Source organism: Jaculus jaculus, chromosome 15 (assembly GCF_020740685.1).
Source record: "Jaculus jaculus isolate mJacJac1 chromosome 15, mJacJac1.mat.Y.cur, whole genome shotgun sequence".
Lineage (NCBI taxonomy): Eukaryota > Metazoa > Chordata > Mammalia > Rodentia > Dipodidae > Jaculus > Jaculus jaculus.
Genome location: NC_059116.1, coordinates 52,634,855 through 52,660,096, shown reverse-complemented (window position 1 = coordinate 52,660,096; position 25,242 = coordinate 52,634,855). Strand labels below are relative to the sequence as shown.

At 37.2% G+C, this 25,242-nt stretch overlaps 1 protein-coding gene across 1 annotated transcript in view; it reads right to left on the bottom strand.

The window, feature by feature from the left end:
• Ccdc178 (coiled-coil domain containing 178) overlaps positions 1–25,242 on the bottom strand; it is a 612,453-nt gene that overhangs the window by 412,543 nt on the left and 174,668 nt on the right. The window contains exons 11-12 of the mRNA XM_045134754.1: positions 11,064–11,159; positions 10,814–10,950 (exon numbers count right to left, since the gene is read on the bottom strand). Of these exons, the coding sequence (XP_044990689.1) occupies positions 10,814–10,950; positions 11,064–11,159 (233 nt within the window). The remainder of the gene's footprint in view (positions 1–10,813; positions 10,951–11,063; positions 11,160–25,242) is intronic.

Here is a 25,242-nt window from a genome sequence, read left to right as displayed (position 1 = left end):
TAGCCCACCCTTTTTCTTGGGAATTCATGGAAGATGGAAAGTCTTCTTTTATAGATGGCAATATTAGAACCTACTCTGATGTTCACATATGACATGATGAATAAATGATTGTATGCATTACAGATGGACCACATTGCAATATGTAACTTAGCTTTTCAAAGCAACATTTTATTAGAACAGAACCATAGAAAAATCAGTCCTGCTCAATTTTAGGGAAAATATAACAGTGTCTTCCTCAATGAGATAAAAATATTAAATGTGATCAGCAGAATCTGTGCTCTGTGCTACCTACTCATTACCACTGGGTAAGAACTGCAAGCCTGACTTCTGTGTTTCTCATAAAATTTACATTTTTTGGAAGGCTATCATGTACACAGCACGTACTCTCATATTGACTTCTTTTGTTCAATGTCATGCTTATGAGATTCATTGTATCAGTTCTTGTGGCTCTGAAGTGATTCTTTTTATGAACATATCAGTTAACATACCCATTCCAATTTTTGATGGTAACTATTAACAGGCTGTTAAAATGGTGTTGTCTTCAACTTTCTTGTGATTTCTGATGCATACAGGTATGAGTGACTGCTGGATCTATATCCAAGAATAGGATTCAGTCAGCTCTGAAGTAGATAACTCTAAACTATTCCATACTGTCATACAAAATACTACTTTCCTCAGCAGTGTGTGAGAACTCTCATTTCTCCAATTCCTTGGCAAAACCTACAGAACCGAATCTCTGTTTCTTGGGGGGGTGTGTGTGTGGCATTTTTTATTTATCTTTATTTTTTATTGTCTATCCCCTGATAACTTAAATCACACATTACTCTTTGATTATTGTTCTTTCTAGTAAAGTAACTGTTAAAACATTTGCTCATTTTATTATGTTATTAACTTTTTACTAGTTATGTACACAGTATAAACAGTATTATTGGTACCATCTCCTCCCTGTCCTCTCCCACCCCCCGCCCCAGGGACCCTCTTCATTAGGAATGTGGGTCGTGCATTGTGGGGTTAGCCATCAGTTATGGTAGGAGGCAATGTCTCTGTGCATAATGACCCAAGGTGTGGCTCTCACATTCTTTCCACACCCTCTTCCATGTTGGGTTCATTTTAGGTCTGCTTCAGTGATGAGGTATTGGGAGCCTCTGTGTCTCTGGATATCTGATTTGGTAGGAGTTGAATATTCTGTGTCTATCTCCTGCACCATTGTGCTGGTACCAGGCTCACTACAGAAGCAGCACTCTTGCTCATTTCCCCAAATAAAATTACTTTTACTTTATACTATTTTGTACATTTATAATTATTCATTGGTATAAATAATTTATTTATTAAATTTCTTTTACTGTCTTTTCAGATACAGGCATTACATCATTACATATTTTGATGAGTTGTTTTTTATTGAGTCATGAACTTTTGGGGGGATATGATGATATTTCTTTGCTGTGTTAAGAAAATTTCAACATACTCAAATTTTGTTTGTAGTGACAGTTAGGGGTAAGAATTATTTTCTCACACAGCTATTAGAAGGGTCATTCATGACTGGATGTGGTGGTGCATGCCTTTAATCCCAGCTCCCAGGAGACAGAGGTAGGAGGATAGCAATGAGTTCAAGACCACCCTGAGTTTACATCATGAATTCCAGTCAGCATGGGCTAGAAAGAGACCCTACCTTGAAAAACCAAAACTGAAAAAATAAAAGTAAGAAGAAAGAAAGGGCATTCATTCTTTGCACTCTGCACTGGAGTGCCCCTTGCGTCATAAGTCAAATGAGAGTATACATGTGGAACATTCTTTCACTTTTCACTCCCACTGAGCTGCTTATGCTTATCCATGTACTAATAAAAAGTCCACTTAGGGCTGGAGAGATGGCTTAGCAGTTATGCGCTTGCCTGTGAAGCTAAGGACCCCGGTTCGAGGCTCGGTTCCCCAGGTCCCACGTTAGCCAGATGCACAAGGGGGCGCACGCATCTGGAGTTCGTTTGCAGTGGCTGGAGGCCCTGGTGCTCCCATTCTCTCTCTCTCTCTCTCTCGTTCTCAAATAAATAAAAATAAACAAAAATAAACTCAAAAAAATGTCAATTTAGCTGGGCATGGTGGTATATGCCTTTAATCCCAGCACTCAGGAGACAGAGGGAGGAGGATCACCATGAGTTTGAGGCCACCCTGAGACTACCTAGTGAATTCCAGATCAGCCTGGGCCAGAGTGAGACCCTACCTTGAAAAACCAAAAAAACATAATAATAATTCAGCTTATATTTTAAGATTTATTATAATCTTTTCATAATGTTCATGTAATTTCTCATACTTATTTGCTTTTTCATACTTTCTACAATCAATTTCTAATTTATTGTTATCTATAGGTGTTTCATTATTCCTGTTAGCTCTAACCTAGTTGATAGCATGAAGTAGAGTATTTACATAATAATTTTGCATTTAAATATGTACAGAGCTATTTGCTCCCAGGATTAGTTATTCTATAATTACTTTGGCTAGCTACTCCTAGTAATTATTTTATTATAAAATAGAATAATATTACATTGGAAGCTAGTTACAATTTTTAAAATATTTGATTTATGTATTTGAGAGAAAGAATGGGCACACCAGGGTCTCCAGCCACTGCAAATGAACTCCAGATGCATGTGTCACCTTGTACATCTGGTTTGTGAGGGTACTGTAGGCTTCGCAGGCAAGCACCTTAAATACCAAGCCATTTCTCCAGCCCTAGAATGCCATTTTTAATTTTAATTACACTTTGAGCTTTAATTTTATTATTACTGAGTCATATTTGAATGTTTGATATTGCTCTATTTCCTCATTTTCAAAGTATATCTCAAAGATTTCAGTGTTTTCTTCATAATCTCTATTTCTTGTTTATGTAATTTCTTCATTTTTTAAAATCATCTTTCATAAGCAGATATTAGGTGTTTCATGACCAAAGAAGCTGCAGCCATATGGATCCTGACTCAGTCATATCAGATATTGATAAAATTTGCACTTAACATCTATCCACTATCTTGATGAATTTCTTCCCATAGTTTTAGACCACAAATCAAAGTAATTTCTAGGCAATGACACATATCTGTTGTTGTTGTTTGACATTTGTATCTTGCTGTGCACAATTCACAATTAAATGTAGCAACATTTTTCTCTCAATGTTTCTGTTTGCTCTATATTTTTTTGCATGTATGTGGTATATGTATGTATGGGTATGTTTGCCACAGCATCCATGTGAAGTTTAAGGGACAACTTCAGGGTTTGTCTTTGCCTTCCACCTTCTTTGAGACAGAGTCTCTTTAATTTTTGCCCCTATATATCCCAGGTTAGCTGGACTGTAAACTTTGGGATTCTTTTGGCTCCACTTCCCATTGCATGGGATACATTTGGAACATTTTGCTCTGGCTTCACATGGGTGTTGGTGATCTGATCTCTGGCCATCTTACAGAACAAACAACTTTAACCACTGAAGCAGTTCTTTATATAATTTTTCTCATCAAACCTAGTACCACATCCAAGATAACTTTCCAAACCTTAAACAATTTCATTTTTATATTTATGTCACTGCATGTTTGAAAATATGGCTTTTTTTATGTATTTCTATCACAGATGAGACCAAAATCAATCACTATACAATGAATCAATCTATATGTTACATAGATTCTTAGCTTTATGGTATAGTATAGTATGAGTTTCCACCTGCCTGTTATATAAAACACTTATAGGCACACACACTTATACATGGTTCATTGCCTCACCTATGCCCTGATATTTTTAACTGCAATTTTCACATTAGTTCTTCTATTTGAAATTTTTTGTTGTATCAATATACCAAGTATATTTGAACATTTACTAAATGTCAGTTAAATTAAACTCAATTTGTAAACAATTTGATTTAAAAAATTGCAGTCAAGAATAAGCCTCACACCTAGAGCCACGTATACCAGGCTCAGTCCGCTAACTCTAGTAGACCATCTGGAGCAGTTTAGGCCCAGGCAAAGTGAATTTGAAACCAATAAAGTATCTGTTATTGAAGCAGCCCTGGCCTACGCCCACCCTGAATCTTTCTCCCAGTTAAGCTGCTATGGTTACATTCTAGGCATGACAATGAGATTATATACAGATAGGAAAATCCAAATAAAAAATAACTACCACAAAAATCAGGGCAAGATATCCCCACCAAGAATGCCTAACCCTATAGTTGCAGCCTCTACCAAGGACTACTTAGAGGGAATGCCAGACAAAGAATTTCAAAACACAATTATGACAAACATATACAGCAAACTTAAAGACGACATGAACAAATGGCTGAGTTAAAAACAAAAAAAAATCAACTAAAAGGACATAATAAGACAAAGACACATGAATGAATTCAAAGAGGACATGAACAACTGAACTAGTCAAGACATCACAACCAACTACATCTAATGAGAAATTCAAACCAAGAAGTGAAAATAAAAATCAGTAAGGTGATAGAGATAATGAAGTAAAACCAAAATTTAAAAAAATCAACAAAAGATTTCTAGTAAAGTCATGCCAATACAATAGAGAATATGAAATACAGAATTTCAGTACTTGAGAACAAGGAAGAAAAACAAATCAGCCAAAATCAATGACATATCAAAAAAATATATGAGCAGAACATGAGAGAAATATGGGACCCCTTAAAAATACCAAATGTTCAATCATGAGCATACAAGGAAGAGAAAACTTCAGGTCAATGTCATAGAAAATATTTTCTTTTTAATTGTTTTACTTATTTTTCTGCAAGCAGAGAAAGAGACAGAACGGAAAATATTTTCTTTTTAATTATTTAACTTATTTATTTGCAAGAAGAGAGAGAGAGACAGACAGAAGAGGAATTGAACCTAGTTCATTAGCCTTTGTAAGCAAGCTCCTTACCTGCTAAACCATCTCTCCAGACCTTTTTGTTTATATTTTGAGGTTTTAAGGTAGGGTCTTGTTCTAGCCCAGGATCAGCTGGAATCACTATATAGTCTCAGGCTGGCCTCAAACTCACAGCGATCCTCCTACCTCTGCCTCTAGACTGCTAGGATTAAATGCATGCATCACCATGCTCAGCACAGATAGAGAGACAGACAGAGAGAGAGAGAGAGGAAGAGAAAAAGAGTGTATGTTAAGGCAGAGAACACTGGGGAGATCCAGCATACATAAATTCATTAAAAATAGGTAGCAGACTGTCTGTCATGACATGTTCATCACTACATCTGCCAGGAGTTACCTCAGAAGTGGTGACTCCTGGTGCTCTCACTGCTAGTCTGAAAACCAGTTCGAGGGAGATGGCAACAGACACTGTGATCACTCAAATCTCACCATAACAGAGATCCAGAGGCTACAGAAAACTCAACACTAAATCTGATCTCTAAAATGCCTGCCAAGGCTCAGCCAATATTATGGAAGAGGAGGAGAAAAGACTGTAAAGAGCATTGGGATGGTTGGGAGAAACCTGAGACACCAGTTCTCCCTCCCCACGGAGACTGAGGCCTCAAATGAATATCAGTAACCCCAACAAGGAGGGTCCTCAGCAGAATAGGGGTGGAGCAAAGGGATATAAATTTCCAACATTTTATTACATTTTTAAAATAAACATGAATAAATGATAATAATGATAATAAAAAGATATTGAGGAAAGCAAAAGAAAATGTAAAGATCTCCCATGCTCATGGATTAGAAGAAGTGATATCTAAATAGCCATCATATCAAATGTTCAAATATCAAAGGTTCAAATAAAATCAATGCAGTAACAATTAAAACCCAGCACCGTTCTTAACAGAAATAGAGAAAAAATTAATTTTTATATAGACATACAAAAGGCCTTGGATAGCCAAAGATTTCCTCAGCAAAATGAATACTGCTGGGAACTTGTGAATTCCAGAAAAGTTGCACGAACAAATAGTAAACCCCAGTAGTAACCAAACAAATTTAAAACAATATTGAGAATATATTTTTTCATACAAAAAGTAAGAAACAAATTTTTATTATGCTAGGGCAATTTCATGTACTGTTTAGTCCTAAAACATTGTACAGTCCTTCTGGAAGGTGGTCCTTTAAATATAGTAAATATTTTTAAAGTGATATACAACTGATAATCCAGTTGTACAAAATGATTTTAAATTTAAGAACCATGATTCTCAAAAAGATTTCTAAAGAAAAAAATTCATCATCACAATATTTCAACAATGGTAAATATAAAAGATTTTAAGTTAAAGTAATCATTATATAATCCATAGATCCTTCATATAGTATACCCACAAACATTTAAATGAAATATTTAAAATCTGCTAATATTGAGTCAAAATTCTATTTCATGATGAAAATAAAAAGAAAACTCTTAGCTATTCTATATATATATATATATATATGCATGTGTGTATGGTGACATCTATATTTATTAAGATGACCTAAAGGGTTTAGTATATTTGTACTTTTTATATTGTCATAAATTTCAACAATAAATATGTATTATAATCCTAGTGTTTAAGTAAATCATAGGAGATGCTATCACACTAACAAGACTAAAAAGTTTAGTGACTTGGATCATTATCATGGTTTAGGAAACAAAAACAGAGTATAGAATACATCTAATCATACAAATTGGAAAATAAGGGTCCTCTCACAAATGTAGTCTGCAATTATTAGCTTAACTATCAAGGACTCAAAAATGTTTTTCCAAATAGTTTATGGAAGATAAGAGGAAAGCACAGTAAAAGTAGCCAAGGGAAAACAGTGCCACATGCTTGACCTGGAAGAATAAGAGACAGAAGTAGATAACAAAGACAACCAACAGTTTTATCATCAGAGGCAGATATGTAGTACCTGTGTGTATGCCAAATACATGGATGGTAACCTTGAATTAGTTGTGTGAAACTCATAATCATAAAATGACTTGGCAGATTTGAAAGAAAGGAGATTCATGTCTTGGAAGATATATATATTTGCCTATACACACATTTTTGTTTACAGCACTGGCAAAAGATGAGACATCTAAAGGTGTTATCTGGGCAAGCAAAGTGCATGCCACATAATTCCCTTCCTATAACAAGGGCTAGGTTCCTACCACTGCATGTGAAAAACCACCAGAGTGTCCTAAGTTTTCACTGTGATTCTCTCCTTTCATCTCACATTCATTATACAAAATAATTGATATCAGTACATTTTCATACATGTATATCATATAGTCTACCCACATTCTCCCTTCCATTACACTCTCCTAGCTCCCTTACCTCTCCCTAATGTGGGCCCTTTCTGCCTTTCATGTCACATATCTTTCATGTCCAGATTCCGTGCATGAGAGAAAAGTCTATCTGCTGGTTTTTGTCCATTACCCGATCTTCCTGTTTCCTTCCCTCATCCCAGAAGCATCCCTTTGCTACGTTCATGCTGTATGTGTGTGCATGCATCCTTCCCACATCTAAGAAACATCCCTTTGCTACATTCATGTCATGTGTATGTGTGCATGCATGTGTGTGTCTAGATTCTGCACATGAGACAAACATAATATTTTGCTGACTTTGCCTTATTTTATCCATTTTCCTGCAAATGATATAATTTCAATCTTCTTTAAAACTCAATAAAACTCTAGTGTGTATATGAACAGCACATTCTCTGTACCCATTAATATATCACTGTCCACTGAGGGGTATCACATATCTTCGTTATTGTGAATGACACTGTAATAAAGATGAAAGTGTAGGTTCTTTCTACAGTAAGATGAATGATATCCCTTTGCATAGATATATAACCAGGAATTGTATAGATTAACTATATGATAGTTCTATTTTCAGTTATTTGAGGAACTCCAAAATGATTTCCATTGTGATCTCACTAATTTTCAGCCCCAGCAAAGGTATATGAGCTTTCTCATTCCTCATCAACATTTGTTGCTTATTTTCTTACTGATTGCCATTCTGACTGGGATGAAAAGGATTCTCAATATAGTCTTGATTTGCATTTCTCTGATGGCTAAGGATGTTGAAATTTTTTCACGTGTTTATGGCCCTGTGTACATTTTTTAAAAGAACTCTCTATATATTACCATGGACAGAATACCTGACAATGTGACTTGCCTTATTAAATGTCAATTCTTGTCAGGGCATCAATTAATCTCAATAATATGCCTTTCTCACAACTACAAGAAAAACATGCCTACAAGTATTCAATAATTTATTCCATGTCTCAGGAGAAATAACATAAAAACAAATAGCAGAAACAGATAAAAGTTTATGTGGCTGAGAAATAAACCTTTTAACTTGTAAATGACAAAAATCTGCAGCTGCTTGTTTTTGAAGTATGACCAGCACATGCTAACTCTCACTAAGATGGGGCTATCTTCTGGCTGACTCATTCTGCAGACGTCCTTTGTTTCATTTTTCTCTTCTCTTAATATTAGGATAAGCTTTTCTATTGGTTCCACCATATCCTTACCAAATCACTAAGAGTTTCATCAAATGTTCTATATTATCAAGAATCATGATCATCTCTCTCTCTCTTCTACCCCTTTGGTCTTTAAATGTGGATAGCATAGTAATAACTGACAAGAAAGGAGGAAGAGTAATGAAAATATAGTCATAATTTATAAACTTTGTAAGTTTTTCAAGAGACAAAAATAATTTTGCTTCTCTTTTTCAGATGGACACAGATTCTTCTAAGAAGAGAACCAGCCTATCATATCTCAAAAAGGTCCCAGCTGAAACTAAGAGTAATTGGGGAAATGAGCAAGAGTTATGTTTTCTTGGTGAGACTGGTACCAGCACTGGGGAAGGAGTGAGACACAGAGAACACTCAACTCCTACCAAACCAGATATCCAGAGACACAGAGACTCAAGACCTCATCATTGAAGCAGACCTAAAATGAACCCAACATGGCCCAGGGAAATTTGTAGAAGAGGGGGTAGAAAGAATGTAAGGGGACATGTTGTGGCATTATGGAAAGAGACATTGCCTCTTGCCCATAAGTGATGGCTAACCTCACAAAGCATGACCCATATTCTCCAAGGATGGTCCCTGTGGAAGGGGGAAGACAGGGAGGAGGCTAATGATGGTTCCAACATGACTGTATACACTGTGTACCTAACTAATAAAAAAGAGACAAAAATCAATCATATACACAACACAGAATTGAAAACATGGCAAGAGATATGAATGAGAGGCACATGCAATACAAATGTCAATACAACACAGAATGAGATCTCTGGTTGGTCAATGGAGGCTCCCAGAACTCACTAATACACTTGTAATCTTAAAGATAAGTAATGATTATGTAGAAACTCAATAAAAAATATGCTAGAAAAATGTAGGACCATAACCACATCAAACGTGACAGGAAAACTGAAGTAAAGACATAATTTGAATCTCATAAGAATGAGCTATCAGTAGATAGTGAGGGAAACTTGGTCTATTCAAAGAACATTAGAGGTATGTGAAACAGGGGTATATCTCTGCCTCTGTCATAGTTAATGCAGATATGATGGAGAACTCATCCTGTATATATTCTTCTTGAAAAATAAAGGAAATGTGCTTATTACCATGGAGGTAAAGACTCAATAAAAAAGCATAATCACAGCATACAAGATAATTTTGGAAGTCACTGTGTGGTATTTGAATGTGAGTGTATGCCTCCATAGCTTCAGGTATTGTTTGTCTAATGTTAAGATTCCTACTGTAGTTTCCAGCTTGGGGTGGAACCTGATCCCTGTGCAAGGTTTGGAAAGAACAGTTTGAGCTCTGGCTGATAGTGTTTGTGATGCTGGCTCTTGGTTTCACTCTTCTTGGATCTATACAGGGGTGCTACCTTCTGCCACCATTGATGGAACTTCATCTGGATCTATAGGTTGAAATAAATACCTTCCTCCCACAAACTGTATCTGGTAGGACGTTTGGCCCATGAAGACAGAGATGACTACAACCCCACTGTTCATTTATGAAAGAACTTATACTATGTGATGGATTGCTACTGAATTAGCAGACAGATTAAAAAGAAGCTTACAGGCTGGGAGATGACTTGAGCAGTTAATTATTACTTGTCACACAACCATGAAGACTGGCCATCACATTCCCAGCACCCACATAATTCAGGACAGGAATGGCAGACAACTATAATGTTTTGAGGCCAAGACAAGGAATTCCCAGAACAAACTTACTAACTAGACTAGCTGAATCAGTGAGCTCTGGGTCAAGTGAATGACCTTGTCTAAGCAAAATAAAAGAGGAAAAGAGTCACGAACACCCAATATCAACTTCATGCATCATTCACACATAAGTGCACATGTCTCCCTGACACTCATGAGCCCACATGCATACACATATGCTAAAAGTAAAAAGATACTTATTATGTCAAACAGTCTTGAAATACTTAATGTGAGGGTTTAAATGGAAAGTGACATCAAGAGGACTTAAGTTTCTCAGCCAAGGAATCTAGATTAGTCATTTGTAAGAAAAACTAAAAGTTGAGAGAAGGAGATGAATTCCTCAACTAGACATATTTGAAGCTTAAAGTATCTTTGAGTGTATAGAGATGTATCAAAGGGAGATGAGATTAAAGTGTGATAAACTTCTTATAACAATTAGTTTTTCATTCTTTTGATGATTTTTCCTCTCAGAGAATTTATAGTTATTTGAGAGTACCAATTGGAATAGAGCTAAGTAAAATGGAAGCTATTGCTAAACACAATCTGTACATGATGCCAGGGATTCACACTGGAGTTTCATCACATTTCTTCACTTCAGAGACTCACAATGGACAGACTCACTATATTTTATGTATCAAATATGATGAGTCAGAAAAAAATGTCAGAATTACCTTTCACTCACTTGTGCTGTTACAGACTCAATGTCATTTGCAAGTGTTTTATTTTCTTCTACCAGTGTAGTATATATTCCTAAAATATCTGTGAAGTCCTTTGTAATGTTAGAAATCTCAACATCCCATGTTTTCCTCTGTATAAGGAGAATAAAAAAAAATATAGTATAGACATATATAATCATAAAAAGATGACAAAAACTGCATGTAATCATATCATGAGTCTTGAAGGAGATAAATTTCCACTTACTGTGGCATGGAAATGATTGTATGCTTCCCGATACTGCTGCTCATAATTTCTTTGCTTCCAAGACAGTTGGTCATACAATTTCTTCAACTCATCTAGCTAAAAAATTCATAAAAGTTAATGAATTTATTTCCTTATTTTTATAAGTCAGAAATAGATTTTATTCACTTTATTCTGCTTCCAGTACTTAATAAATATTGATTATTCTAATACATAATAACATCACCAACTTCCGCCATTTGAAAATCAATGTGAGGTCTTGATAAAACAGATCAGGTCTAAATCAATGTGGTGGTTCTAGTGTTCCAATGTATAACATGATAAAAGACAGAGAGAGAGAAACAGAGAGAGAGAGAGAGAGAAAACATTTAGGAATGGGGAAACTTTAAGCCAAAGTTTCCAATACAATGTAGTTTAATTTTTTTTCCCACAGTTTTGAAACTAGTAAAAGGATACTTGACTCAAATATAACAAACAAAATATATTGGAATGAGTTTAGAAATGCTGAGTGCATGCATATTAAACTGAAGGATAAAGACATATTGTAGGGCTTGAGAGTTGACTTAGTGGTTAAGGCACTTGCCCACAAAGCCTAAGTACCCATGTTGACTCCCCAGGTCTCATATAAACCAGATGAACAAGGTGATGGATACATAAGTTCACGCATGCACATAAAGTGGTACATGCATCTGAAATTTGATTCCAGTGGCTGGAGGCCCTGGTGTGCCAATTCTCTATCTCTCTTTCATAAAAAGCCAAAAGATATATTGTATATTTTGAAGAAATTATAGTAATTATAATTAATAATATTTATGAAAGATTAATTGCAACTGGATAATTAATTCAAATATTACTATTACAATGTTGACAATGAATTGATAATTTGTCTTCACTCTCAGATGATATAGTTAAATGGAAACAGATGCTAATATCTAAAACTATAATAAAATGATTCAGAATACAGACAAAATATTCAAACTCTTTAATCAAGAGTAGTAACAATTTGCTTTTGAAAAAAGGTAACAGTTCTTTAAAGTTTCATTAGAAATACATATTTGAGAATAGATTTAACAAAAAGAACCAATATGAAGTCAACACACTCATAAAATGGCTGCACCAAGATCCAAAGAAAAGAATGGGGCTGGAGAGATGGCTTAGTGGTTAAGCACTTGCCTTTGAAGCCTAAGGACCCCGGTTCGAGGCTTGGTTCCCCAGGTCCCACGTTAGCCAGATGCACAAGGGGGCACACGTGTCTGGAGTTCGTTTGCAGAGGCTGGAAGCCCTGGAGCACCCATTCTCTCTCTCTCCCTCTATCTGTCTTTCTCTCTGTGTCTGTCACTCTCAAATTAATTAATTAATTAATTTTTTTAAAAAAAAGGAAAAAGAAAAGAATGGTTTGTGATGAAAAAAATTATTGACAATTTCCATACTTACAGACAATATGCCATGATAATTCCTTCCCCTCCCCCACTTTCCCCTTCACAAACCCACACTCCATCATATCCTCTCCCTCTATTCATTAGTCTCTCTTTTATTTGGATGTCATCATCTTTGACTCATATTATAAGGGACTTGTGAAGATAGTGTTAGGCACTGTGAGATCATGAATATTGAGGCAAAATTCTGTCTAAATGATTGCACTGCAAGCAGTCCTACCCTTCCTTCCACTCTTAAATTTTTTCCACCACAAATTCTGCAATGGTTCCTGAGCCTTGGTGGGTGCAATAGAGATATTTCAGTGCTGAGCACTCATCCATCACTTCTTCATAACACTATGGTGCCTTTGGGGTCATCCCAGTGGTCACTGCCATCTGAAAAGAGAAGTTTCTCTAACCAAAAGTGAGAGTATCATTAATATATCGGTATGAACATTAAATAAAGTGATTACTGGGCAGTTTGGTGGGCATAATACATTCATTTAGCCATACAGGCATTACACTCCTAAAGCTCATGACCTTGCCGACCATAAGTTTTTGATTAGATTTTCAGTATTAGGCATGTATTCCCTCCCATAGAGTGGGCCTCCAGCCCAATTAGAGAGCAGTTGTTACTCCCATAATGCACATGCCACTATTGCACCTGTTCTGTCATTTTGCTCAGCAGGCCAAACTTGAGGCTTGCAGCATCTGCTGTTTTCCCTATTGATGGCTTCTGTCTCCCATGGGGCTGCATGCTGTACAGCTTTTTCCAACTTTCTGTCAGTTGGTCTATGGGGAAGAGATATTCAGCTCAGCTCTACCTTGATTTCTAAAGTGACCTTGCAGCCCAGGAATGTAGAGTCTTCAGCAATAGGGTCTTACCATCTATTTCTGGTGAGACACCAAGAGCCTTGGAAACAGCCTATAATATTTTGGGAGTATCAGAGACCTCCCTGGTCAACAACTCACTGGAAGATATCCCATCATTGGCACTGAATTTTTTCTAGTAACAGTCTATGGCTTCTTGGTGTGCCATTATCCAAAAGAGTAAAGTTTTTATATGGATTATTCACAATATCTTGAATTTGGATTAACCCTTTCCTTATACTATCTCTTCTCTTGGCCTCACTTAGGCCATTCCACCCTAGAAATATTTGTCTCCTTACATATCTACAATACCATCCCCTTATGTCCTCTCTTCTCCTCCCTCCCTTATAACCCTTTTCTACCCTACTGGCCTCTGCTATTGATTTTTCACTCCAGCTCACACACAAGTCTAAGCTTTTGTAGCTAGGATACATATATGAGAGAGAACATGTGACATTTGGCTTTCTGGGTATTGATTTCCTCACCAGATCCATCCATGCCCCTACAAATTTCTTAATTTTGTTTTTCTTTGCATCTTCTTTATGCATTATTCAGTTGAGGGACAGTGAGGCTGGTTCCATTTCCTAGCTACTGTGAATAAAGCAGCAATAAACCTGTTTGTGCAAGTATCTCTAAGGTTGTGAGAAAAGTCCTTAGGATACATATGTAGGAGTGCTATGGCTGGGTTATATGGCAAATCTATTTTTAGCTGGTTCAAGAACCTCCACACTGATTTATACAATGGCTGTACAAGATTACATTCCCATCAACAATGTAGAAGGATTCCTCTTTTTCCACATCCTCACCAACATTTTTTGTCATTTGTTTCCTTGGTGGTAGACATTCTGACAGGAGTGAGATGGAATCTTAAACTAGTATAAATTTGCATTTCCCTGATGTCTAAGGATGTGGAACACTTTTAGGTGTTTATATGCCATATGTATTTCTTATTTTGAGACTTATCTATTTATTTCCATAGCCCATTTTTTAATTGAGTTGTTTGATTTCTAATTACTTAATTTACTGAATTATTTGTATATCCTAGATAGCAAACCTCTGTCAGATATATAGTTGGCAAGAATTTTCTCCCAATCTATAGGTTGCCTCTTTGCCCTATTCACAGTGTCCATTGCTGTACCAAAGCTTTGTAATTTCATGAAGTACCAGTGGTTGATTAGTTATTCTAAGCAACTGGGGTCATATTCAGAAAGTCATTAGCTATACCAATATGTTACAAAGTTCCCCATACTCTTTCCTCTAGCAGTTTCAGCGTTTTAGTTCTGATATTAAGGTATTTAACACAACTGGACTTGATTCTTGTGCATGGAGAGATAAGGATCTATTTTCATCCTTCTGTATATAGATATTCAGTTTTCCCAGAACCATTTGTTAAAGAGGATGTTTTTTCTTCAGTGAATATTTTTGGCATTTTTGTCAAAAACCAGATGACTAGCAACCTGGATTTACATCAGGGTCCTCTATTCTGTTCCATTAATCTATCTGTCTGTCCCAGTACCATGCTGTTTTTGGTACTATGGCTTTCTAACTGGGCTTAAAATCAGGTATGGTAATACGGCCAGCCTTATTTTTGTTGTTCAAAATTGTTTTGGCTATTCAAGGAATTTTATGCTTTCAAATGAATTTTAGGATTGTTTTTTCTATTTCTGTGAAGCATGCCATCATAATTTTAATGAGGATTACACTAAATGCATAGACCGCCTTTGGTAAGATTGACATTTTCACAATATTGGTTATTTCAATCCAAGAACATGGGATGCCTTTCCATTTCTTAGTGTCTTGTACAATTTCTCACTTGATTGTTTTAAAGTTTTCATTGTAGAGGTCCTTCATTGCCTTCGTTAGTTTTATTCCAAGGTACTTTTTTCTTGAGGCAATTGTGAATGGGAGTGATTACTTGATTTCTTCTTCTTTATGTTTGTTGTTAGTATATAGGAAAGCTACTTATTTCTGTGTATTTATTTTCTATATGTTGGGAAAAGTATTTATCTTCTCTAAAAGTTTTCTAGTAGAGTCTTTAGGGTTCTTTGTGTATAGAATCCTATCATTTGCAAGTAATGACAATTTGATTTCTTCCTATCCAATTTGTGTCAGAGTGTCTGTTGTCTTATTGACATAGCTAAGACTTCTAATACTATATTGTATAAAAGTGGAGGCAATGGACACCCTTGTCTTGTTGAAAATCTTCAAGTTTTCCCATTTACTATTATGTTGCTGGCAGGTTTGTCATGAATAGCCTTATTATGTTGAGATATGTTCCCTCTATGCCAAGTTTCTGGAGGACTTTAATCATAAAGGGATGTTGGATTATGTCAAATGCCTTTTCTGCATCTATTGAAATGGTCATGTGATTTTTGTTCTTCAGTCTATTTATATATTTATTGATTTTTTATATATTTATTGATTTGCATATATTGACCCATCCCTGCATATCTGGGATAAAGCCTACTCAGTTAGGGTGAATATCTTTCTGATATATACCTGTATTCCTTTGCCAATATTTTGTTGAAATTTTTTGCATCTATGTTCATGAAGGATATTGGTCTGTAATTTTCTTTTTTTGTTATGTCATTTTGGTTTTGGTATCAGGGTGACTCTAGCTTCATAGAAGGAGTTTGGTAGTTTTCCTTGCTTTTGTAGTTTATGGAAAAGTTTGACAAGCATTGGTGTTAGTTCTTCCATGAAGGTCTGGTAAAATTCACCAGTGAATCCATCTGGGCCTGGACATTTTTAGTTGGGAGATTTTTTTTATAACTGCTTATTGCTTATTTGTAGTTTAATCCCACTGTGATCAGATTGAATACAAAGAATTTTTTAATTTTCCTGTATTTGCTAAGATTTTCTCTGTGTCACAAAATATTGTCTATTTTAAAGAATGTTCCACGTGCTCCTGAGAAAATGTGTATCCTGCAGCATTGTTCAGTAGATATTTGTTAGGTCCATTTATTCTATGACATCATTTAATCCAGATGTCTCTCTGTTTATTTTTGGCCATTATGACCTGTCAATTGATGATAATTGGGTATTTAAGTCACCCACTCCAATTGTTCTTGGTGTTATCTGTGACCTTAAGTCTAATAGTGTTTGTTTGATAAAATTGGGAGCACCCATGTTAGGTGCACATATATTTAGAATTGTAATGTCTTCCTGTTGAATTTTTCCTTTAATCAATAAAAGTGACCTCTTTATCTTCCCTAAATAATGGTGGTTTGAATATCCTGTCAGATATTAAGATAGTAAGACCTGCCTATTTTCTAGGTCTATTTGCTTGAAATATTATTTTCTATCCTTTCAACATAACATAGTGTTTGTCTTTTATGGAGAAGTGAGTTTCTTAGAGGCAACAAACAGAAAATCTTGCCATTTAATCTAATCTGCAAGCCTGTGTCTTTAAGTTGGGGCATTGAGGCCATTGATATTGAGAGTTATTATTGAAAGTTATGTACTTATTCTTGCCATTCTTCTTGTTTTATAGTTCTTCTTGTTTCCCTTTTATTCTTTTGTACTAACTACTATTTGAGTATGGTTTACTTTTTCCTATTTCCTTCTATGTGTGCTTTGCTCTCTCTTCATTGTTAAGGATCCCTTCAAGTATTTTCTGTAGAGATGGATTAGTCATCACATAGACCTTTTACCCATTTTTTAAAATTTAATTTATTAGTTTTCTTTTCAGTAAACACAGGCAGTTTGGTACCATTATTTAGGTTCATCTGTGATCTACCCCCTCCCATTAGACCCTCCTTGTTAATGAAAATGGGTCGTGCATTGTGGAGTTAGCCCCCAGTTATTGGTATAATAAATGTCTCTGCAAATCATGACCCAACATGTGACTCTGACATTCTTTCCGCCCCCTCTTCTGCAAAATTTCCCTGAGCCATGTTGGGTTCATTTTTGGTCTGCTTCAGTGCTGAGGTGTTGGGGGCCTCTGAGGCTCTGGCTCTCTGATTTGGTAGGGGTTGATTTTTCTCTGCATTGGTCTCCTTCCCCTTTGTGCTGGTATCGGTTCACAGGAAAACATCACCCTTGCTTATTTTGTCAGTTGTCCTTAGTTTCAGTTGGGCCCCTTTTGAGGTATGTTGGGGCAGCTCTCTTCTTAGGATCTGCATCTATCTGGAAAATAGAAGCAGATTCTCCAACGGAGAGTAAGTTAGCACCCAGAAAATTGAGATAACACTTACTTTTTTGATAGACAGTATGATAGGTGTAGGCCCTCTTATACCCCGTGATTGATGGTAGCTTGATATTGTAGAGTGGGATTGTGTTTGGGTATGGTTCTGACTTGTTTCCCAGTTCCAGCTATGGGTCTAGTACCACTGAGTGGATCAGTTAGCCAAATCAAGAGCAATTGGTTCCTCACCATGGCTGTGTACCACTATTGCACTTGTGTGGGCATCACATCCGGTTATTTGTTGTTAATTAGGTTAAACAATGTGTTGCTTGGACAGATCTTGGTCATTTCCCCCAGTCGCCTATGTAGTACCTTCTGGCACTAGACACACTGACTGTCTGGGGACTGACTCTCTCCTGGCTTCCAGCCATGTCATTCCATTTTACGCGTCAGCTGCGTATGGAGTCTTCAGCAATAGGGTCTTACCACTGGCCTTTGGTGGGTCATCAAGTACTCTGACAGAAGTCTGTCATTGTTTTGGGAAACCTTGTAGGTTTCTCTGATCAAAAGCTCATTGTGGATGGTAGGCCCAAGCTGGAAATGGGGGTTACAGGTCAGTGTCCACTAAGAAATTGAGGAAAAACATAACTAATATACAAGAATTAGAAAGGAGAGAGATAGAGGGGAGAGGGGGAGAGAGAGGGAGGGAAGATGTAGGAGATTTACGTCAGTCTTGATCCTAACCTCTCCAGTGTCTTGTGGTTCAGGTGTTTCCTGTAAGGGTCTAGTGAAGGTTCAGCCATTTGGTCTGTCTTTTAGGAAGTAGAATTTTATGGTACCATTGCCGTTTGGGTCCAGATTACTGTTTTCCACCCTTCAATTCCCTACCCGCCCTCCCATCCATCTTATTGTCTAGTCCATGAGGTGCTTGCTGGGTATGTAAGGCATCTTGGGCCGATTCAGGTTAGGTGTTGCAGATGAGTGAGACTATGTGTCAATTTTTTTTCTGTGATTGGGTAAGTTCGTTGAGAATGATCTGTTCCAGGTTCAACCATTTTTCCTCAAATTTCTTTATGTCATTTTTTCTTACTGCTGTATAGAATTCCATTGTGTAGATATACCACATCTTTGTTATCCATTCTTCTTCTAATGATGGACATCTGGGTTGATTCCAGCTTTTAGCTATTGCAAATTGAGCCGCTACAAACATGGTTGAGCAAATCTCTCTGGCCTGTGGCTTAAAGGTTTTACGGTAGATGCCCAGTAATGGTATAACTGGGTCTGTTGGTATTTCTATAGTCAGCTTTTTCAGGAGTCTCCATATTGCTTTCCAAAGTGGTTGTACCATCCTGCATTCCCACCAACAGTGAATGAGTGTCCCTGCTTCTCCACATCCTCGCCAGCATTTATTTTCATTTGACCTTTTGATGTTGGCTATCCTTATTGGGGTTAGGTGGAATCTCATAGTTGTTTTAATTTGCATTTCTCTGATGATTAGGGATGATGAACATTTTCTTAAGTGTGTGTTTGCCATTTGTATCTCTTCCTCTGTGAATTGCCTGTTTAACTCTGTGCCCCATTTTGTGAGTGGGGTATTTGTCTTCTTATTGTTTAGACTTTTGAGTTCTTTGTAAATTCTAGAGATAAGGCCTCTATCAGTTGGATAACCTGCAAATATTTTCTCCCATTCTGTGGGTATTCTATTGGCTTTGCTTATTATATACTTGTCTGTAAAGAAACTCTTCAGCTTCATATGATCCCAATGGTTGAGTGACTGTTTAAGAACTTGAGCCACTGGGGTTTTGTTCAGGAAGTCTTTTTCCATTCCTATATCATGGAAAGTACTTCCTAAATTTTCATCCAGTAGTGTACAAGTTTCTGGTCTTATGTTGAGGTCTTTGATCCATTTGGATTTGAGTGTAGTGCATGGTGAAATGTGTGGATCAAGTTTTAGTTGCCTGCATGTGGTTATCCAGTTTGTCCAGCACCATTTGTTGAAGATGCTATCTTTTTTCCAGTCTATATTGTTTGGGCCTTTGTCAAATATCCATTTTTGCTGTGGAATGTCCTTATTTTTCAATCAATTTGGATGGATAGCTTCTCTGGATAAAGTAATCTTGATTGGATTTGGATGGATAGCTTCTCTGGATAAAGTAATCTTGATTGGATTTGGATGGATAGCTTTTCTGGATAAAGCAATATTGATTGACATTTGTTATTTTTCAGAACATGGAATACATCTTCCCAAACCCTTCTGGATTTGAAAGTTTGTGTTGAGTAATCTGTTATTATCTCGATGGGTTTGCTTTTGTAAATGAATTTATGTTTCTCTCTAACTGCTTTCAAAGTATTTTCTTTGGTTTATGTGTTTTTAATTTAATTATAATGTGGCAAGAAGAGTTCCCCCCTCAGGTTTTGTCTGTTTGGTTTTCTAAAAGCTTTCTGTATCTGAATTGGCAACTCTTTCCCAATTTGAGGAAATCTTTCTGCTCTGATTTTGTTGAACACACCTACTATGTCTTTGGAGTATAATTCTACTCCTTCTACTAACCCTGAATTCTTATGTTTGATCAATCTATCTATATACATACATACATACATACATACACACACATACATACGTGTGTGTGTGTGTGTGTGTATGTGTAATATGGATGTATTTTGTATGTAAACATCACATATTGGTACCATTCTTTCCCTGCTTCCTGCCCTTTTTTGAAGAGGTCTTCCTCACTGGGGATGCAGGTCAACCCCATGGGTATTGTGGGTCATGCATTATGGGGCAGCAGTTATGGGAAAGAGGCAATGTCTCTGTGCAAAATGTCCCAACTTTTGGCTCTAACAATCTTTCTGCCCCTTAGCCAAGATCCCTGGAGCCATGCTGGGAACAATTTAAATTTACTTCAGAGATGGGCACTTAGGAGCATCTACATGTCTGTTTTTGTAGGAGTTGAGTGTCCTCAGTATCTTTCTGCATCACCCTTGTGCTGATATCAGCTTAACTAAGAGTGCAGCATTCTTGCTCATTTCCCAAATACCTCTGTGGTTTCAGCTGGGGTTGAGGTGAAGTGTGCTGAGTCATTGTATTAGTCAGGGTTCTCTAGAGGAACAGAACTGCTAGAATGAATTATTTAAAATGGGGATTTATTGGATAACCTTACAGTAGTCCAATAGCAGTTGCAGGCCCGAGAATCACTGAACCTGGTAGCTGCTCAGTCCTCATGCCCAGAAGCCTCAGCAGTCCTGACCAGGCACTGCAGATCGTCCAGGGAAGCCTGGCGGCTTCCTGAGGAGCTGCTGGGTTTTGATCCACGCGGGTCTTCAGTTGATGCTGGTCTTCAGTCCGCACTGGTCTTCAATCCACGCTGGAAGGTAGCGAGCAGCTCTGGCAGCCAAGGGGAAGGGAGGAAGGAAGGAAGGAACTCTTTTTACCCAGAGCTTCCTTATATCAAGTCCCCCTCTGAGCGGGACCACCCACTCTGGGGGAAGGGCTCACCCTGGGGGAAAGACTTCTTCCTTTAGTTGAGCCTTCCTAGAAGTAACCTGTGGATTACTAAACAGATCAAGTTGACAACACCTTAACTATCACAGTCATTTACCTCCTTAAATCCAGATCTCATATGAAAAAGAAGCAGATTCTCCAATGGAAAGTGAAGTCAGCACCAGCTAACTGGGATAACCATTATTAATTTAGAGAGAATTATAACAGTTTAGACACTTTTATAGTGAAAGGTTAGTGGGAGTTTGACAATGGAAATCAGAAACATTATCTGGATATGATTCTGACTTGTTTCCCAGTTCCAGATATGGTTACTCAGGGTTCTCTAGGGGAACAGAACTACTAGGATGCATTCTTTTTTAAAAAAGAATTTACTGGATTAGTTTATGGTAGTCCAATAGCAGTTACAGGCCCACGAATAAAGGAAACTTTTAGCTGCTCAGTCCATATGGCTAGATTCCTCAGTAGTCCAAATCTGGCTCTGAAGGCCTGAAGGCTTCCTGAGGAGCCACTTGGTTTCAGTCCATATGGATGGGTCTTCAGTTGACACTGGTCTTCAGTCTTCATTGGTCTTCAATCCATGCTGGGAAGCAGCAGCAGCTCCAGCAGCCAAGTGGAAGTAAGGAAGGAACTCTTTTTACCTAGAGCTTCCTTATCTAAACTCCTCCTCTGAGTGGGACCACCCACTCTGTGGGAAGGGCTCACTCTGGGGGAAGGGCTTCCTCCTCTAGTTAATGCTTCCTGGAAGCAACCTCAGAGACCCACCCAAAAGGGTTTTCTGTGGATTACTAAACAGATCAAGTTGACTACACCTTAACTATCACAGTTACCACTGAGTGGATCTGTTAGCCAATCCAAAAACAGATGGTTACCCACCATGGCTGTGTGCCACTATTGGATTTGTGTGAGCATATCAGGTTGTTTGCTTCTGAGTTGCTTTGACTTGGAGGTGCTTGGAGAGATGTTGGCCACTTTACCCTGGTAGCTCATGTGGTGCCTTCCATCACTAGAAGGGCTAGTTATCTGAGGACTGGCTCTCCTCTGGGTCCCAATCAAGTCTCTTCATGGTCCATGCCAACAACAATTGGTGTCTACAGCATTAGGGTCTTACCATTAACCTCTGGTGGGTAATCAGGTGCTGTGACATAAGTCAGTCTTGTTTGTTTTGGGATATTTAGTAGGTCTTTCTGATCAACAGCCCATTGTGGATGTACACCACATCCTGGTACAGGGAATTACAGGCCAGCCCAAAGGGAAAAGGAACAAGCAAAATCCAGAGAAGAAAGAGAAATAGGAGAAATTTGAGGTTAGGTTTTGTCTCTCTCTCCAGGTCCCTTCAATTCAGGTGCTTCCTCCAAGGTTTGCTTGAGGGTTTAACCTTTTAATCTGATTTCCAGGTTATAGGATTATAGGATATAAAGTTTGGGTTCAGATTTAGTGTCCCCTCCCCCACCTTTCTCTTCCTCCAAGGCCTGCCCTACCTATTGTCCAGGCCTCAAGATGCTATTCAGATTTATATCAGCAACTTGGGCTGATCCAGACCTGGCAAGGATTGTGTCCCATTCAGTGGGTAATCTATTGCCTCTGCTTATGGTATGTTTGTGCAAAAGCTTTTTATCTTCATAAAATCCCATTGGTTGAGTACTTGTTTAACTTACTTGGTTACTGGAGTTTTATTCAGGAAGTCTTTTCCCACTTCCATATCATGGAACATGCTTCCTATTGTTCATCCAGCAGTTCAAGTGTTTCAGGTCTTATACTGAGGTCTTTAATCCATTTGGGCTTGATTTTTATGTATGGTGAAATGAGTGGATCTAATTTCATTTTTCTGAATATGGTCATTCAATGTGTCCAACACCATTTGTTGAAGATGAAGATGCTGTCTTTTGTCCAGCCTACACTACTGACTCCTTTGTCAAAGTTAAAGTAACTGTAGTTGCTTGTCCTAAAGTCTGGGTCTTCAATTCTGTGCCATTGGTCTATGTTTCTGGTTTTTTTGTTTTGTTTTGTTTTGTTTTGTTTTTACAGTACTATGCTGCTTTGTGACTATGGCTTTGTAATATAGCTTTAGATCAGGTGTGGTGACACTACCAGAGGTGTTTATTTTGCTGAGAATATGTTTGGATATCCAAGGCCTCCTGCCATTCCATATGAATTTTGAGATCATTTTTTTAGTCTCAGTGAAGAATGATGCTGGTATTTTTATTGGTATTGTATTAAATCTGTATACTGCTTTTGGTAGAATTGCCATTTTCACAATATTAATTTTACCTATCCAGGAACATGGGAGGTCCTTCCATCTTAAGTCCTCTATTTCTTTCTTGAGTGTTTTTATGTTTTCATTGTATAGTTCCTTCACATCCTTTGTTAGTGCTTTTCCAAGGTTTTAAATTTTTCATTGTTATTGAAAATGGGACAGTCTCACTGACTTCTTTCTCTGTATATTTGTACTTTGCATGTAGAAAAGCTACTGATTTTGTGCATTGATTTTGTATCCTGCAACTTTGCTGAAGGAATTTAGCACCTTTAGAAGTTTTGTGCTGGAGACTTTCAGGTCATTTATGTATAGGATCATGTCATCTGAAAATAGGGCCAACTTGACTTCTTTTCCAATTTAAAACCCCTTCATTTCTTTCTCCTGTCTTATTGCTTGAGCTAGTACCTCTACTACTATGTTGAATAGCACTGGTGAGAGTGGGCACCCCTATTTTGTTTCCAATCTCAGTGGGAACTCCTTGAGGTTTTCCACATTAAGTATTATGTGGGCTTTAGGAGGTTTATATACAGCCTTTATTGTGTTGAGATATAAACCCTACATGCCTATTCTTTCCAGTGTTTTTATCATGAGGTGGTATTGTAGTTTGTCAAAGGCCATCTCTGCATCAATTGAAATTATCATGTGGTTCTTATGGTTCAGTTTACTTATGTGCTGTAGTACATTGGCTGATTTTTAGATGTTTAAAAAAAATCCTGAATCCCTGGGATGAAGCCTACTTGCCTGCTTGAACAAGGTGGATAATGCTTTTGATGTGTTGTTGAATTTTGTTTGCAAGGATTTTGTTCAGGATCTTTGCATCTAAGTTCATTAGGATATATCCTAATTTCCCTATTGATTTTCTGCTTGGATGATCTGTGTATTGATGATAGTAGAGTACTGAAGTCTCCAACTATGGTGGTGTTGGCGTTTATTTCTCTTTTATTGTTGACTTGATATTGTTTTATAAACTGTTGTGCTCCTATAGGCCTATAATTTACTTTCCTTGTTGCATCTCTCTTTTTTTTTTTTTGTATTTGGTTTTGGTATTAGGGTCATGCTAACTTCATAAAAGGTGTCAGGGAGGATGATTCCCTGGTTTCCAATTATGCAGAATAGTTTGAGAAAAACTGGTTTCAGTTCTTCTAGGAAGGTTTAATAGAATTCAGCTAAGAAGCCATCTGGTCCTGGACTTTTCTTTTGGGGGAGGTTTTTGATTACCTTTTCAATTTCCATGGATGTGATAGGTTTGTTTAGGAGATTAATCTGCCCTGAGTTTAGTTTGTGTAGGTGGTATATGTCTAGGAATTCATACATTTTTTTCAGATTATTTAATTTTGTGGAGTAGAGGTTTTGGAAGTATGCATTGGTGATTCTTCCAATTTCATTGATGTGTGTAGTGATCTCTCTTTTTTCACTTCTGATTTTGTTAATTTGAGACATCTTTCTGTGCTTGATCACTTTGGAAAGGGGTTTGTCAATATTGTTTATTTTCTCAAAGAACCAGCTCTTAGTTTCATTGATTTCTTTTTTAAATTGTTTTTCTAGTTTCCAATTCATTAACTCCTATCTAATGTTGATTATTTCTTTCCATCTAGAGCTCTTTTGGCTGGATATTTCTTGTTTTCCAGTGCCTTTAGGTGGACAGTCAGGTTATTGATATGCGATTTCTCTGTTTTTGTAATGAAGGCATTTAGGGCTATGAATTTTTCTTTTATGACTGCCTTCATTGATTCCCACAAGTTTTGATAGGTTGTGTTTTCGTTATCATTCAAATCAAGGAATTTTGCAATTTCTTTTTTGATTTCTTCCATGATCCATTCATTGTTGAAAAGTGTGTTGTTTTGTCGTCAGGAGTTGGTGGCATTCTGGATGTGTGTCTTATTAATTTCTAGCTTTAAAGCATTGTGGTTGGACATAGTGCAGGAAGTTACTTCAATTTTTCTGACTTTATGAAGGAACACTTTTTGTCCTAATATATGGTCAATTTTGGAGAAGGTTCGGTGTGCTCCTGAGAA